This window comes from Coregonus clupeaformis, chromosome 18 (genome assembly GCF_020615455.1).
Source record: "Coregonus clupeaformis isolate EN_2021a chromosome 18, ASM2061545v1, whole genome shotgun sequence".
Lineage (NCBI taxonomy): Eukaryota > Metazoa > Chordata > Actinopteri > Salmoniformes > Salmonidae > Coregonus > Coregonus clupeaformis.
In genome coordinates, this window is record NC_059209.1 from 32,458,949 (window position 1) to 32,477,145 (window position 18,197).

The window sequence follows — 18,197 nt, forward strand, 5'->3', positions numbered from 1 at the left end:
ACCCACAATCCTGGCGTTGCAAGCGCCATGCTCTACCAACTGAGCCACATTTGATGCATTACCAGTGGCACAGATCATGTTCAGCCTAACGGATGTGAACGGGTCTGATATCATAGTTGTTAAGGTGCTCCATAGCAGACACCGTCTCTAACCTGATTGGCTTCTTTCCTCTCTATTACTTATTCTCGTTCTCTTTCTCTGGCAGAGGAGAGGTTTGAGCCACATGTTACAGTTTCCCGTGTCTGACTGGTCTACCCGTGTGCATGACTGATTCACATATTCCTGGACAGAAGGAAAGACACCCTCCCAACAGGCCAATAAACTAGAGCGGCAGTGGTATATCTGGCAAACAAGCCAATACGCTGGAGTTTTACTTAGGGATGTAATAGTGGAGAACTGGCAACCCTCAGGTCTTCATACCCTGTGTCCATATATAGCCACGCAGAAGCTGCTTTGGAGTTGTGAATCTGAAGTGAACCAGAGAACCTGGCCTCCGTTCAGGGCCAGAGCGTGAAACACAAACACTCCAAAGACACTTTTGTTGATCTGGCTCAAACATGCAGAACTGGAGGAGATATCTACCTATTTCATCACACTTTTTATAACCCAGAGAGCCATCACATGGAAGCCATCACATGACGGGACAATGGGGAGAGTAAAGTAGTATGATAACAATGCTATGTATAGTAATCGGGGTTGGGTTCAAATCCATTTCACCTCAGTCAGTTCAGGAGATAAATTGAGCCTCTATAGTAAGTGTGAAGGCCAAAGAGACAGGACAACTATGCGTGATTCACTGAAGTGGGGTTGAAATACACACGCGATGGCTAAATGTCTCATCTTTCCACTGTCCAAAATGTGCAGGGTTGGGGTTAATTTAGGAACTACACTGTTCTAGTGTGAAGAAGAAATTCCAATTTAACAGACTGGAATTGAGCCTGGTACCCTGAACCCTGGTACAAGCATTCATTTCACTGTCAAAGGATGCCCTCAAGTGCTGAAGCTATAAAACTACGAGAGAAACCCCATCACCGCTAATGCTTTAGGGTTCCCCAACTGGTGGCCGCGGGTGGTTTTATTTGGCCCCCAAAGTTTTCTGAGCAAAAATAAATACTAAAGAACAATCTTTTTTTTTTTTCATTGTTGGACATAAGACTGTAAAAACACCAGGAAGTGATTTTCATTTAAGAAATCTGTTCCCAAGTATTCCCACACATAATAGAGAGACACGTGATCATATACAAATGTAAGCAAAGTTAGAAATTATTATGTTTTAGTCAAACATTCTATCGGTTTGGGCTTCTTGCGGTCAATTTGCAGTCTACAAATTATTTGTAATTATGTTCCGGGCCCCCCGACCATAAGCTCAAGAAAAAAAAATCAGCCTGAGGCTGAATCTAGTTGATGATCCCTGCTTTCGGGAGTATGCGTCTATGCGAGCACAGACGTTCGCTTCACCTAGCCGAGTTCTGCTAGGAGCAAACCCAACCCATGTATGTGGACGCCTTAACAATCCCTTTTTGGTTGAAGCGTGAATAGACCTAGAATCAGAATCTCGACAAAACTGGGGAACAGTCTAGACCAGAGGTTCTTAAACCTTTTCAGCTCGAGACCCACATGAGAAATGTAGTCCTGGAATGACCCAAATTAAGAAGAAATAGTGTGTGATTATGAATGTTTACTCATGACTCGCGACCCACCTATCACATGCGCAGGGCCCACTTTGGGTCCCAAACCATAGTTTAAGAACCCGTCATCTAGACAGTGCACTTAAGTGTTTCTAAAAATATCACTGAAAAAGGCAAACCAAGAATAATAATCACAGCACAGAGAAAAATAACAAGCAAATAGCTATGTTTTAAATGGCATTTATTTTGGTTTCTCCATACAATACACTACTGTACAACAGCACATTTTTCTGAATAACTCTCATTATAAAATAGGGCTTCTACAATCAAGGTACAGCCATATAATGCTTTCAGGGACAAAAGACAACAACAGCAACAGTAGAACACCTTCATATAAAGCGCAAGAGATTAAGGAAGTGATTTCTTGTCGACAAAGCAGATTCAGTACCTTGCATGCTGCCTGTAGACCCGTTTTCTATTGGTTCTGAACTGAGGAGATCTAACAGGTGAAAATAAAATATATGACCTAACTGGTGCAAACATATGCAAGGAATTCAAGCCCAACCCTTGATTTGGGAATGCAAATCAAATTTGGAGTAGCAGCACAATTTTCCTGTACGACCAGAAACAAAAATCATCAAACAATGTGTGTGTTATTTTTTGTTTTTTCCTGACATGGTCAAAGGTGGGAACAATCACCAATACACAGCGAAAGTGGATAACGTCGAAGCCACAATAACATTTGCTTATCATCAACATAGTCAACATCGAGTGGATCTGCAGTCAAGCTGATTATAAACTATGTGGATCAAGCGTGTGTCATTTGAAATATAATACATATGCCAACCAGCTTCAGCATTAGTTCACTAGTGTTTCAGCGGTGGAATACACATGACATTTGTTGAGGGAGTATGTGTCTAAGGAAAGAGAAAAGATAAAGCCTGCAGTTATATGAAGTGACAAGCCATTGTCCTTGTCAACAGACATCCAAAGAAGAGAAAGTCTTGAGGTAAGCAATGTGGTTCTTATCATCTCCACCCGGCACAGCCCCTCAGAGCCTGGTTCTTCTCTAGGTTTCTTCCTAGGTTCCTGCCTTTCTAGGGGAGTTTTTCCTAGCCACTGTGCTTCTACATCTGCATTGCTCGCTGTTTGGGGTTTTAGGCTGGGTTTCTGTATAGCACTTTGTGACATCTGCTGATGTAAAATGGCCTTTATAAATACATTTGATTGATTGATTGATTTCAATAGAATACCCTACTGACAATCATACAGTAACAAATCACCTTTTTTACTTCCTGATTCAAACACTTAACTGGAACAAGCACCTCCGCTAAAATAGAATGAAACAAAACAACTTTGTGTATCTTCACAATCTGAAATGCAGGTTCAGTTAAATGACATTAAAATGGGGGTGAGGATGATTTACTTGAGTCCATTTTTCAGATTCAAGAGGACTATGATGAGATTATAGCTCCAGAGATATTGAGGAGAGCCCGGTTCTTTCGAGGTGGGTTAAAAATACAACACAGACAAAGCCCAATAGTCACCTAGCAACACTCACACTGTACACACATCCAACATTCTATAAGAGTGCACATTTTGCTGATCAACAAAAACACTTATGCTTGGCAAAATAACGAGCACGTATTCCTTTTTTGAAAATAGGGGGTATACAGTGCCTTCGGAACGTATTCAGACCCCTTGACTTTTCCCACATTTTGTTACGTTACAGCCTTATACTAAAATTGATTAAATATTTTTTTCCCCTCATCAATCTATACACAATACCCGATAATGACAAAGTGAAAACAGGTTTTTAGAAATGTTTGCAAATGTATTACAAATAAAAAACTGAAATACCTTATTTACATAAGTATTCAGACCTTTTGCTATGAGACTCACAATTGAGCTCAGGTGCATCCTGTTTCCATTGATCATCCTTGAGATGTTTCTACAACTTGATTGGAGTCCACCTGTGGTAAATTCAATTGATAGGACATGATTTGGAAAGACACACACCTGTCTATATAAGGTCCCACAGTTAACAGTGCATGTCAGAGCAAAAACCAAGCCATGAGGTCAAATGAATTGTCCGTAGAGCCAGGATTGTGTATAGGCACAGATCTGGGGAAGGGTACCAAAATATTTCTGCAGCATTGAAGGTCCCCAAGAACACAGTGGCCTCCATTATTCTTAAATGGAAGATGTTTGGAACCACCAAAACTCTTCCTCGACCTGGCCGCCCGGCCAAACTGAGCAATCGGGGGAGAAAGGCCTTGGTCAGAGGGTGACCAAGAACCGGATTGGCACTCTGACAGAGCTCCTCTGTGGAGATGGGAGAAACTTCCAGAAGGACAACCATCTCTGCAGCACTCCACCAATCAGGCCTTTATGGTAGAGTGGCCAGACGGAAGCCACTCCTCATTAAAAATACCATCACAGTACACTTGGAGTTTGCCAAAATGCACCTAAAGACTCTCAGACCATGAGAAACAAGATTCTCTGGTCTGATGAAACTAAGATTGAACTCTTTCGCCTGAATGCCAAGCGTCACGTCTGGAAGAAACCTGGCACCATCCCTACCATGAAGCATGGTGGTAGCATCATGCTGTGGGGATGTTTTCAGCAGCAGGGACTGGGAGACTAGTCAGGATCGAGGAAAATAATAATGGAACAAAGTAGAGAGATTCTTGATGAAAACCTGCTCCAGAGCACTCAGAACCTCAGACTGGGGCCAAGGTTCACCTTCCAACAGGACAACAACCCTAAGCAGACAGCCAAGACAACGCAGGAGTGGCTTCGGGACAAGTCTCTGAATGTCCTTGAGTGGCCCAGCCAGAGCCCGGACTTGAACCCGACCGAACATCTCTGGAGAGACCTGAAAATAGCTGTGCAGCGACGCTCCCCATCCAACCTGACAGAGCTTGAGAGGATCTGCAGAGATGAATGGCAGAAACTCCCCAAATACAGGTGTGCCAAGCTTGTAGCATCATACCCAAGAAGACTCAAGGCTGTAATCGCTGCCAAAGGTGCTTCAACCAAATACTGAGTAAAAAATATACAAACCTGTTTTTGCTTTGTCATTATGGGGTATTGTGTGTAGATTGATGAGGGGGGGAAAAAACTATTCAATCAATTTTAGAGTAAGGCTGTAACGTAACAAAATGTGGAAAAAGTCAAGGGGTCTGAATACTTTCCGAAGGCACTGGATAGTGATGTGCTTGTAAATAACCCAATAAAACAAGATAGGCTACATTTAGTAGCTGATAATGTCCACGCTTATCATGTTTCTAGATGTGCATACTTTAACCCCTGATCCAGTGATACATCCAACCTGATGATCTGCCCTTAGAGACAGGACCCTCCTGCTTGTTCTACTTTCATCCCAGAAGACAAAGATCACATTTAAGAACCGGCTACCGAAGATCTACAAGTACCTCACAAAACATGAATCCACTGAGTAGCTCTACTAACTAGATGACTGTTGTAGAGGGGATGTTGTGAATGTACTGTAGTAACAGCACCGACACTAAAGATTGTAAATCAGACCACATGACCAAGAGCAACAAGCTTTACAAGGAAGGTAAAACAACAATGAGGTTACAGTACCGGTGCTACCTGAACATGCTACTGATTGTGACTGCAGAGCTACGCTCCCCTGTAATACTGTATCATCACACACCCTGGAATAAGGAAGGATTTCCCTCATCATACAACACTGTTATTATTATTATGATCTATGACAGAGTTGGGATTGCTTACTGTACACCTTCATAGAGATACACCCTTCACCGTTATCACCACTATCAACTTATCATTTAGAAAAAGAGACAATTCACAAATATACCTCATCATAACAATACTAAGTTATCTCTGGACACTAACCTTTAGCTCATTCTAGGTATCCATGAGATGAGGCACATGTGTAATTTGTGTGCACTATGCATTTAGTCAGAAGACACACACACAATTGACTTTTATCTTGCACTTGTCAAACAACTCCAGTTGGATGCTCTGTAACGGAATGTATGTAGAACGCTCCCAGCAGACTTTTATCACTAGTCAGACTAAACCAGCTCACTGACACGCTCTGCCACCCAATAGCTAGTCAGCTGTTGCCTTGACTGACCATTCATCTCAAATGAAACCCTATTCATTATGTAGTTCACTACTTTTGACCAAAGCAACACAGGGAAGATGATCAATAGTAGAGCACTATATAGGGACCAGGGTATCATTTGAACCGTCTTCCTGAGTTTCCTAGCAGAAGAAGTCCCTCTCATTCTGCAACTATCATCAAGTGCTATATCCATAATATAATATCATTTTCATATACAGTATCATTTCATGTATTGTTATGGCATCTATCCCTTAGGAAAGGACTAACATAGTTATTCAATTATTCAAAAATATATCCCCCAAACAACCAGGGGCTCTGGGCCTATTTAACCTGCACTGGGACTGAGACAAGAACCATCCGAGCCCAGACACACACACATCGGCCTGACTTCATACACAGACACAGGGCTCACTGTTCCAACTCCCTATAGCCAACACACACCTTAATCTCCATACCTAGAGCGCGCACACACACACACACACACACACACACACACACACACACACACACAGAGTTCTGCTGACAGTAGAAGACAGTTATAGACACTACAGCCTTCCAGAACTCTACTAGTGCTGTAGACAGATAGAAGCCCTGGGGTTTGGCAGCTTCTGATTTGGCCTCAATAAACCAACTATGATTGGATGATTAGTAGAATCAGGTGCGCTACTGCTTGGCTGGAACAAAGCCTGCACCCACACCCACTCTCTGCACCCACACCAGTCCTTGAAAAGCTAACATTTCATTCACTCTCTCTATTTAATAACATCTTCTATTCATCAGTCCCATGTCTGTGATTTATTGTTATGAATGTCCGCCACACCGTCAAGCACTTCTGTTGGGAGAGGAGTGAGTGACTCCATACATACTGATCTGACAGCAGTTTTACAGCATCAATGGGAAAGGACCGCAGGGAGTGGGTCAAGGCTTGGTCGGGTCCCCAAACACACAACTGACACAAACACTCTCTCTCTCTTTCTAGCTCAGACTAGTCTAGCCGTACTCACAGACAGACAGACTCTCTCTCGCTCTCTCCCTCTCAGATGAGCCTGGCCTCTCCCTCCATGTTTAGTGGTAGCTCACACACTCCAGTAAAGTGCATCTCCTTGCCCCTGGTTCCCTCAGACCTGTCCCCTCTCCCCCCCAGGCAGGGTGAGGGTTGCTGGGCCGTGGGGTCCGGGGACCTCCTCTCCCTCAAGAAGACATCCAGTCGACGCAGCATCTGCTTGGGGTTCTTTTTGGCAAACAGCTCCACTTCTGGAAGGGAGCAGAGACACAGTGGGGATGTGATTGTGTTGCAAAGGGATGTTATTAATAATGACATGACACTCTGCTAAAAGAACTGGGCTTGGTTAAGCCTGGAGTACAAACCCAGTGAGTTACCTTTCAGGACGAAGCCAGAGTCAGAGATAGTCTTCTGCTGGCTCTTCCACAGCTGGTAGAGGTGCAGGAACGTGGCAACGTAGAACTCATTCAACACCCCCACCACCTGCTGACGACGGTTACACTCCCTGGAGCACCGCACACACACACAACCACACAAAGAACCACAAACACACAAATGTGTGAATTTCCTTTAACTAAGTGACTAAGCACTTGTGAGTGACTGTCAAGCCAATGTGTCTGTCTGTCTGTCGTAGAGGAGTAGGGCAGGACACTTACTTGGACAGGGCCTCTTCTCTGAGTGCATGCAGGGCGATACAGGTCATATTGAGGGACATCACACAGAATGGAAAGTTCTAGAGAAAGATTGGGAAGAAAGAGTATAGGTTTGTAAATAGACTATTCAAGTAGGCAAGCACACATTTAATAGATGTCCCCACTTCTTTGAAACTGCCCTCACCTGAACAGTGTGTGGCCAGTGTGTGTATGTTTGTGTGTGTGTACCTGTGTGGGGTGCTGGGACAGCTTGTAGATGTCTCTGGCTAGAGGGAGTGTCTCAGGGTCCATTACCAGGTACAAGGTATGCATCAGCCCCAGAAAACCTGTACCACGCAGGTCTGTGGCTGGGTCTGTACCTACACACACACACACACACACACACACACACACACAAACAAACGCACAGAAAACACACACACATACAGACAAGCACGCACACACACAAATACACAGACACACACGTTATCATTTCAGTGTTTTGTTCATTTCTTTATAAAAAGTATAAATCTAATCTTATCAACTATTTACAGTAATCATTCATTATTTAGTCTAAGACGTTGGGGTAGGGGTGGTGCTAAGCTGACATATGGAATTATTTTAGATGGTCATACTATAGATCATTTAGCTATTTGATTTTGAATTTTAGGACCCCTTTAGGTATAAAATAAAAAGTATAAAAAAATGATTTTATAAAATATTGATTTTGGCCTTTACTGTTGAAGCCCATAGAAACACATTGAATAACACATAAATAAATTGAATCATAAAGTATAAAAACTATATTTAACCCCTTCCTGGGGGACTTGCCTGAAGGCACAAAACTCCCTTCATACTTCCATTCGTTTCTTTAAACCGCTACCGGTTACCTTCAGGCAAGACCCCCGTGACACTTGTGGGGGTCGTAGAGCAAAACGGAGAACACCATCGTGTTCGTGAAAGTCTCATCTTTCCATTGGGTGGTCATAATAGTTTTGTAGGTCAAACAGTTCAGACGCTACAGACGTTTCCGTGAGAAGACCGATTCTCGGGATGTCAAATGGTCTGACAAACACCGCTCTAGCTATGCCACCTTTCACCGCAAATGCAGAAGTGCGACACTGGCGGATGTGGTGGATTGAGACGCATCCAATGCAAAATAACAGATATCTCTTAAACTGACAGATTTTGATGGGGATTTTTTTTAAATGTAAATTAAATTGACGCATCGGTGCGTCAATCGACTCTAGGGGGTTTTAATCTCTGTGTGAGAGTGGCATCTAATAAAGCAGTGGTCACCTACCAGTCGATTGACAAGGCATTCCTAGTCGATTACCAAACATTTCTGTCAAAAACCTAACGATAAAGCCTTACGTTGCTATTTTTTTTTATTAGCTTCGTGCTGTTGGCATTAGGTGCACTCGATTCAGCACCCCTAGCGCCGGGAAGGCAAAGTGTTCCCATTTTGAACCATTTAATGTGTCTGAAGTTAGAACTCTGCCTTTCCGTCAGGCCCAGAGAGCAAATCAAGTGCACTTATAGCCCTACCACTCGCCAATCAGATAGCTCAGATCACCATGTCTGCACAGTTTCCTCACGCCATAGACTGTAAAAAGAAGCCTCGAGCGCACAGCAAAGTTGATACTATGAGATTTCAAAACCATGACTAGAGACAGACTCAACGAATACAGCAAAGAGCTGCTGTTTTTATGAGTAAGTTCATGTTTAAGTTGTTATTATTCAGCACTGTTAACACTTTGTTCAACACTTTTATAAGCCATAAAATGTATGTTCTCCCTACTTCCACTCACACTACAACCTGCACTGCAGCTGCAATGAATAAGTATAGCAAAGTGTTCCGATAAGCTTGCGTTATTATTATTAGCGGCTTGTGTCTTTTTTAATATCAAGGAATATTTCACTTTCTCTGGTCATAGGAGTAACAACATTAATTGGTGCATGAGGCAGAAATAATGCAGTGTGACTTGAGTTTCGCCATCAGCTGGAAGACTGTGTCCCCTTTTCTCATCGGAGGGAGGGAGAGAGGAGCGATGGTGAGTCGGGTGAGGCAGCCTCACCGCTGCTCCCTCCCCTCAGACTGATCATCAGATGCAGGCCATCAGTCCAGTAAAAAAAAAAACACATACCGGTATATATATATATATATATACACAGTGCCTTGCAAAAGTATTCATCCCCCTTGGCGTTTTCCTATTTTGTTGCATTACAACCTGTAATTTAAAATTATTTTTATTTGGATTTCATGTAATGGACATACACAAAATAGTCCAAATTGGTGAAATTAAATAAATAACTTCTTTCAAAAAATTGTAAAGATTAAATAACGGAAAAGTGGTGCGTGCATATGTATTCACCCCCTTTGCTATGAAGCCCCTAAATAAGATCTGGTGCAACCAATTACCAGAAGTCACATAATTAGTTAAATAAAGTCCACCTGTGTGCAATCTGTTCTGAAAGGCCCCAGAGTCTGCAACACCACTAAGCAAGGGGCACCACCAAGCAAGCAGCACCATGAAGACCAAGGAGCTCTCCAAATAGGTCAGGGACAAAGTTGTGGAGAAGTACAGATCAGGGTTGGGTTATAAAAAAATATCAGAAACTTTGAACATCCCACGGAGCACCATTAAATCCATTATTAAAAAATTTAAAGAATATGGCACCACAACAAACCTGCCAAGAAAGGGCCGCCCACCAAAACTCACAGACCAGGCAAGGAGGGCTTTAATCAGCGAGGCAACAAAGAGACTAAAGATAACCCTGAAGGAGCTGCAAAGCTCCACAGCGGAGATTGGAGTATCTGTCCATAGGACCACTTTAAGCCATACACTCCACAGAGCTGGGCTTTATGGAAGAGTGGCCTGAAAAAAGTCATTGCTTAAAGAAAAAAATAAGCAAACACGTTTGGTGTTCACCAAAAGGCATGTGGGAGACTCCCCAAACATATGGAAGAAGGTACTCTGGTCAGATGAGACAAAAATTGAGCTTTTTGGCCATCAGGGAAAACGCTATGTCTGGCGCAAATCCAACACCTCTCATCACCCCGAGAACACCATCCCCACAGTGAAGCATGGTGGTGGCAGCATCATGCTGTGGGGATGTTTTTCATCGGCTGGGACTGGGAAACTGGTCAGAATTGAAGGAATGATGGATGGCGCTAAATACAGGGAAATTCTTGAGGGAAACCTGTTTCAGTCTTCCAGAGATTTGAGACTGGGACGGAGGTTAATCTTCCAGCAGGACAATGACCCTAAGCATACTGCTAAAGCAACACTCAAGTGGTTTAAGGGGAAACATTTAAATGTCTTGGAATGGCCTAGTCAAAGCCCAGCCGACCTCAATCCAATTGAGAATGTGTGGTATGACTTAAAGATTGCTGTACACCAGCGGAACCCATCCAACTTGAAGAAGCTGGAGCAGTTTTGCCTTGAAGAATGGGCAAAAATCCCAGTGGCTAGATGTGCCAAGCTTATAGAGACATACCCCAAGAGACTTGCAGCTGTAATTGCTGAAAAAGGTGGCTCTACAAAGTATTGACTTTGGGGGGGTGAATAGTTATGCACGCTCAATAACTGTTTTTTTTGTCTTATTTCTTGTTTGTTTCACAAAAAAAATTATTTTGCATCTTCAAAGTGGTAGGCATGTTGTGTAAATCAAATGATACAAACCCCATTTTAATTCCAGGTTGTAAGGCAACAAAATAGTAAAAATGCTAAGGGGGGTGAATACTTTCGCAAGCCACTGTATATTATGCTCACTCAGCCGTGCCTCACAAGTAATACAACAAATGATCTATTACCAGTGTGATCATATACCAAAAATGTTGAAATAGTATTTCAAAATGGTCTGAGAAGTACAACATTGGCAGGGAAATTTAAGCAAAGCCAATATGCAGTGATAATGTATTGGGCCAATTGCCTACACAAACCTCATTGCTATAGAACGGTTTTTAATTGGTTAAATGTTGCATCGGCTTACGTTTTTTAAGTCATGTTTTTAAAAAATCTGAGCGGTAGATCTCGGCTTGCATTTTGACTCATAAAGTGATCTTGACTCAGAAAAGGTTGGTGACCTCTGAAATAAAGCATGATGCAGAAGATGTCTCTCACCCTGAAAGCCCAAGTTCTCCCAGTGGGTGCCGAATCGAGGACAGTCCAGCTTGCTGCCTGTCAGCCTCTTATAGATGGTCTGTAGAACACGCAGGTGTACAGCCTGACTGTTATCCAGAGAACCTACAGAGAGGAACACGCACACAATCGATCTCTTATAGTCTGCAAAACGAATCTCTCGCCCTCTCTCAAACACACACGCGCGCACATACACACTCTATCTTACACTGTGCGATGGCAAAGACCAGGTCCCTCTCCTCCAGTAGTTCTCGGTGAAGTCGCGGCGGGCCGAACAGGAAGTGTGTGAGAGTGGCCAGACCCGTCCTGCGGATGGTGGGCTGGATCTTCTTCTACGGAGAGAGATAGGGGACAAAACGCAAACTGAAAAATGTTCTCAATTGATGGTGAGAGTGAGAATCTACAATGCAGTCATCAAACCCCCATACACAGACAGACAGACGGACCTTACCAGCAGCTCTCCAAGGTCTGTGGTCTGGAAGTGCTGCAGCGCCTCGTTAAAGGAGATGATAGGGGTGGGACTGGACTCCTCACTGACCACTGGAGACACACAGGTCAATAACAGACATCAACAGACTCAGATTCAACCTAGAATGGAGGATTTATGATCATGGGTTGGAACCAAGATTATTTTCCAATTGTTTCGTTATGAACATAACCTTTTTTTGGGGGGTTCTGTTCCACTGTTCTGACCAGTAAAATAATGTTCTGAACCAGTTCTAACCAAAAACAAGTAATGGTTTATATCATTTATTTCGGGTCCTTTTTTTTTTTTTTTACCCCCAATTTTGTGATATCCAATTGGTAGTTACAGTCTTGTCCCATCGCTGCAACTCCTGTACGGACTTGGGAGAAGCGAAGGTCGAGAGCCATGCGTCCCCCGAAACACGACCCTGCAAGCCGCACTGTTTCTTGACACCCGGAAGCCAGCCGCACCAATGTTTCGGGGGAAACACCATACAACTGCCGCCGTGTCAGCGTGCATGCGCCCTGCCCGCCACAGGAGTCGCTAGAGCGCGATGGACAAGGACATCCCGGCCGGCCAAACCCTCCCCTAACCCGGACGACGCTGGGCCAATTTTGCGCCGCCTCATGGGTCTCCCTGTCGCGGCCGGCTGCGACACAGTGCCATAAACCGCTGCCATATACTTTTTTGGGGTACGAACCGGTTCAGAACATTATTTCGCTGGTCAGAATAGTGGAACGGAACGAAGAAAATTGTGGAACGAAACGATTAGAAAATAATTTTGGTTCCAACCCATTATAGACAAAAACACTTTACAATTTACATACATTTAAAACATTAACAAAGACATTAAAGACGTACAGTATGTATACAAATAAAATAAAATACAAATAAAAACACACAAATGACAGGGGAGGAGAAATACAGGCACAGCTTTCAGGCAGCCAGGGAGTAGGGAGATGTTGCCCCTAACAACAACTCACCTGGTTGGATACTCTCTAGAGCCTCCCACTCCTCTCTAGCCTGCTCCACATCCGCACTCTCCCCTGAAAACACCCACATACACACAGGTGAGGAGAAACACACACATATACAGCTAACCTGCAACAACATACACAGCTGAGTAATCGTTCTGCCATGTTGATATGGTGGTTATTTCAATCAGCTGTGTAGTCCTAAGGCAAAAACCAAAATGTGCACGGGGGGGTGGGGGGGTTCCCAACCGAGCTTGGGAAACCCTGCTCTAGACCATGACATAACCATATCATATCCTGCCCCTCATCTCTCCAACCTCACTCCTGAGGGGACGTGCTAGGGAGGTCTGGTAGCTAGGATACATGGTTGTTCCATTGGGAAGAGTGGTGTGTGTGTGTGTGTCTATCTTACTTTCTATCTTGGGTTGCTCTCCTCCTGCTGCCAGGGACTGCAGAAGGCCATTCTGCTTCAGAGCTGAAATCTAAACGAATCACAATAAAATATATGTAAACACAGAAACTCTAAAAGAAAGAGAACAGCAACAGTGGTGATGTGACGGACGGTTTCTGTCACATCTTTGACATGATGAGGGCCTGTATAGAGCAACTCACTGGCAGAGATTTGAGCAATGAACTGCCGTTGGCGTGCTCTTTGACACTATGACATGGCGTCAGTCCATTGATCACCTGGGAATACAGAAACACAACAGGTTACATAACACAACAGGTTACACAATGTGACAGTGATGGGGGGGGGGGAATTCATAGTTACATATCGCAATATTCTTCTTGGACGATATTATATCGATATGTGACTCCAAGTATCAATTTGTAAAGACTGTAGGTAGCGTTAGCTAGCGCTAGTCAGCTGTACCGGCGCCAAAACTCCGGTATTTGTCATCCTATAGCTTATTCTCCATCTTCTTTTTAAATAGTGAGCCAACACGTTTTCGGCACTTTTATTTACATGTCTGATCAAAACTAGTTGTTTTCTAATGCTCTCTCGTCTCTCTGCAGCAGCCATACAGTGAGCAATATGTTTGGAATACAAAGAATCGTGAGGATCTCAATACATATCGTATCGGCACCTAAGCATCGTGATAATATCGTATGGTGAGATCCCTGGCAATTCCCAGCCCTACAATGCAACATAGAACAGCAGGACCAAAAAGCTACCAGTCCATAACTCTGACAACACAAGATCTGGTCATGGGAAACTCTAAATGGGAAACTCTGGTCGGTTGTTGTACTCACGGGTTTGTGGTTGGAGTGGCTATTGGTTAGCTCCTCTGTCTCTTTACATTCATGATGGAACACACCATTCAGACCCTGACAGGGGGAGGGGACAGCACAGACAAGAGGAATCATCAGACACACACACAGCACCAGAGTGGCATGAATGAGTAGGAGAGAAGAGGGCAGGAACGTCTCTGTGGAATTAGCGGTAGCCTTCTCACCTGTGCAGGATGGCACAGTGCCAGGGCAGACAGACAGACAGGCAGACACTGCAGGGAGATTATTGCTAAGCAGAGAGGGAACTGTTAGGCTACTTGCTAGTGGAAACCTTTTATTTCCCCATGTAAACACTAGAGGGGAAGCTGCTTCATTACTTCCTCCTTCACTCACTAAAACAAAGGGGATTAAATACAGAAGGGAGAGAGGGAAAGTCCCCTAAGCATAACACATTTTAAGGGCATGTCAATAGACAGACGCAGAGATACCTGCAGTTAATTAGGTCCCCCAAAAGTGAACTCAGCCATGCTCACCTGAGAAATAGCTGAGAAATGGATGTGTATACACTACTAGGAGGTTTTACTGTGAAGCAGATAGATCTGTTACTGCAGCAAGTTTCCATGTGCAATCTGAATGAATACCACCACACCGCACCCACATTGTCTACACTTGTGATGGTATCACACAATCAGTATCCAGGTAACATGCGAACAGATCAAACAGACTGCAACCAAGGCCATAAGGTCAAAATGTTGATTTGAAACTTGACTGATACTGTTCCATTTCATTGTATACAGCTGGTGAGACTGCCAATCACACTTTAAAAGGTTAGGCTATGCAAGGTTAAAACACCTACCTCTGTGTGTGCTGTGACACCACTGTCCCCTTCCATGGCATGAGTGTGTGTGTCTGTGTGTGAGTGTGTAATCCCTGTTCTACCCTTTAAAGCCTTTTTTCCCAGAATGAGGTGGTCAGAAGAGCTACTGGGAAGACCCCCATGTTGTCTGTTGTGTCCCTTTCCACAAATACTGCTTGTCAAATGTCCCCTTCCTTCCTCTCGCTGTCTAGGTCCAGAGTAGTCAACAGGTAGATCTCATTGAATACATTTGTTTTGCATCCTGCCCCATTAGAGGGGCTGCAGAGCTGGATATGGACACTGCTGATCTGGGGTGGCCTCTCTCTTTCCCAGCCGCTTCATTGCTTTGACACTCAACGTCGGCACCTCACATCCACAATATAACAATGCTCAAGCCAAGGTGGGGTGAGTCTTGGTGAAGTCTTGCAGTTGGAGTGTGGCTTCTCCTTGACAAGATCCAACCAATAGGGGGCACTCATGCCATCGTATGTCAAACTGGTTGTCATGGATATCTGCAATTTGGGGCAGAAAAAATAAGGTGGGTAGCTCGCTATTTCATAAATAGAATGCCAAAAGCATAATTATAATTGTTCATAAACACAAACTGATCAATGACGGTCTATTTTCTTTGGGGAAATTATCCAAACCAAACTCATTGAATGATTAGCTAGCTACATCGAATCGTTATCAAGCTGTCAAACTAGCTAACATTACCAAATGGCCAACATGAGCTACTGTAGCTAGGTTAGCTAGTGCCAAAGACCAACTCACACCCTACACAAAAAAAAGTGGTTAGCTAGCTAGCTAACGTTATATGTTTATGCAAAAACGTCATGGTACAATCTGAAACTTGGTTAACGTTCCCAGTAACTGTCATAGCTAAGCTAACTACCGGTATGCTAGGAAGCTACGTGCGCTGACCACTGAAGCAGAGCTGACAGGCTACGGCTAGTTAGTCTACAGTACATTAACTTTTAACAGATGCTAGCATTGATTTTATCGTCAGGTCAATATTGCTATTTATCTACATATATCATGAATGCATGTTTTTTTGGGTTGCATAACATTTATACTTAGACAGTCAACTGGCTACTACTAGCTAACTCAACATCAGTGGCTCAGAACTGTCATCCAGCTAGCCTTTTTCCACAATCATGCAATCTGTTTCCACAAGCCAACCACACATTTTCCGGATATTTTTGATTTCTCTCAGTTTTTTAAACATTAATATAACAGCAGCGATTGTCTATATATTAGTTTAATACTATTTATTTTACCTCAGTTTCTCTCCTTCCAATCTCAGTTTCCCTTCCCCCTTTACACAGTTAACTTCAAGTGCATTCTGGGAATTGTGGTTTCCTGCTCTGCCTGTGCCGGTTCCTTTTCGATTACGTCATGGCTAAAGCTAACCCAGGGATACGTTTCCCAGAATGGACCTTGATTGTACTGGACAATGCAAATCGGTGGTATAGTTAGTCATTTATGGTAATATAAAAACTATATAACCATAATGCACCTGTCCTGTAAAGTGGCCAGAAATAATGTGTGATAATAATAATAATAATTTGGTGGGTGCTTATATTTGTCTTGTTTCACGTGTGTATTATACACCTGTGAAATTAAAATCTTTGCATATCCCAACTCCCCCGGAGACACACACAGAGAGGGGGGTCACAGCCAGTGTAGGGTCTGCCATTATCTACTGCGACCCTGGAGCAATTAAGGTTAAGTGCCTTCCTCAAGGACACATAAACAGATTTCTTTCACCTTGTTGGCTCAGGGATTGAAACTAGCAACCTTTCAGTTACTGGCCCAACACTTTAACGCTAGGCTACCTGCCACCCATACCTGCTTCTTGTGTGCGTGTGTGTGCGTACTGAGGCCCTTTTTGTGATATAGCAAGATGCTGTATGGTAGGCCTACCGAAGGTCTACAGGTCAGAATGAAGTGACCTTACTGTACTCTACTAATTTCAAACCCATAAACATCTGGCATTTAACATGAATTAACCCTACAAATAGCACTGTTGGGCGATCTGGAAAGCCATAGTCAATCACTCAACAACATAATAATACTCTAAGTGAAAAATATTGATTTTAAAATGACAATCTGTTCAGATGTTGCATGCATCAACCAATGGTTGCGTGCCACGTCATCGACTGACAGATTGCTATGAGAAATTATGTGGTTAGCTGATACGTAAAATACCTATCCAGACGTTGTAAGATCTGGCAGGCGTCAGCAACGCCTAGGCAGAGGAACACGCCCCTAGAGTCAGGTTAACCCCACCCAATCATAACCTTAAGGGGAAATCACAAAACTGTCCAACACTTGGACCATGTCACATTGTATTAGTTGACTAACTCTGCACATTCACATGCTGTTCTGCTTTTAAATAAATATTAAGGGGAAGAAATACCTCAAATTGAATACATTCCAACATTTCGCCAAAACTTTTACGATAAACTCTACATGCAGTTAGTTCACCTATGTGTTTACAGTTATCCAATGGCGAAGGGCAAACGGTGGTAGGAAAGCAGCTATTCCTGGTGACTGGCTGTCGCTGGCTGTGTGGTCAGCTCACAGGGCTCAGCGTGGACATGTACTCTGAGAAATAACATCTCTCTGACCAGATCCCGCCTGGCACGCCAGCTATGTAAACCTTTGACATCATTGTGGTAGAACATGGGTGGGCTGGAGTGACGTACAGTAGGGAGTTAGACCGGTGCTCTCCATCCCATCCAGCATCAGGGTTAGCCGGCCTGGCGGCCACAGAGAAACAGACTGGGGCATGGGGACTACATTACAGGGTTAGCCGGCCTGGCGGCCACAGAGAAACAGACTGGGGCATGGGGACTACATTACAGGGTTAGCCGGCCTGGCGGCCACAGAGAAACAGACTGGGGCATGGGGACTACATTACAGGGTTAGCCGGCCTGGCGGCCACAGAGAAACAGACTGGGGCATGGGGACCTTACAGTCCAGGACATAGAGAAGGCATTTTCAGAAGAGGGAATTGAACCATGGTTATCATCTTTGTCAAGGGTTGTATTTGATAGTCAGATTGTTTTTTTGTCTATTGTGTTTAGTTACTTCACTTATCATCACTTGGCTGTGTTTTTAGGTTATACATTCCCTTC

At 43.7% G+C, this 18,197-nt stretch overlaps 1 protein-coding gene across 1 annotated transcript; it reads right to left on the bottom strand.

Annotated features, from left to right (window-relative positions):
• Positions 1 to 4,776: 4,776 nt before the first annotated feature.
• On the bottom strand, positions 4,777 to 16,393 carry LOC121581868 (ELMO domain-containing protein 3). The gene is made up of 13 exons (XM_041897249.2): positions 16,335 to 16,393; positions 15,058 to 15,569; positions 14,223 to 14,297; positions 13,581 to 13,655; positions 13,381 to 13,450; positions 12,978 to 13,040; positions 11,980 to 12,068; positions 11,737 to 11,860; positions 11,511 to 11,633; positions 7,633 to 7,763; positions 7,408 to 7,484; positions 7,129 to 7,256; positions 4,777 to 7,002 (listed from the first exon to the last, which is right to left on the bottom strand). The coding sequence occupies exons 2-13, from the start codon at positions 15,091 to 15,093 to the stop codon at positions 6,785 to 6,787; spliced, it is 1,209 nt and encodes a 402-aa protein (XP_041753183.1). The 5' UTR covers positions 15,094 to 15,569; positions 16,335 to 16,393; the 3' UTR covers positions 4,777 to 6,784.
• Between the last annotated feature and the right edge of the window lie 1,804 nt (positions 16,394 to 18,197).

Bases quoted from the DNA above. Each gene is read 5' to 3' on its own strand.
- LOC121581868 (XM_041897249.2), bottom strand. From the start codon at position 15,093: ATGGAAGGGGACAGTGGTGTCACAGCACACACAGAG. The intron at 14,298-15,057 runs GTAGGTGTTTTA...TCCCCCTGTCAG, and splicing joins GTGTCACAGCACACACAGAG to GGTCTGAATGGTGTGTTCCA. The intron at 7,003-7,128 runs GTAACTCACTGG...GCTCCCTTCCAG, and splicing joins CTCTGGCTTCGTCCTGAAAG to AAGTGGAGCTGTTTGCCAAA.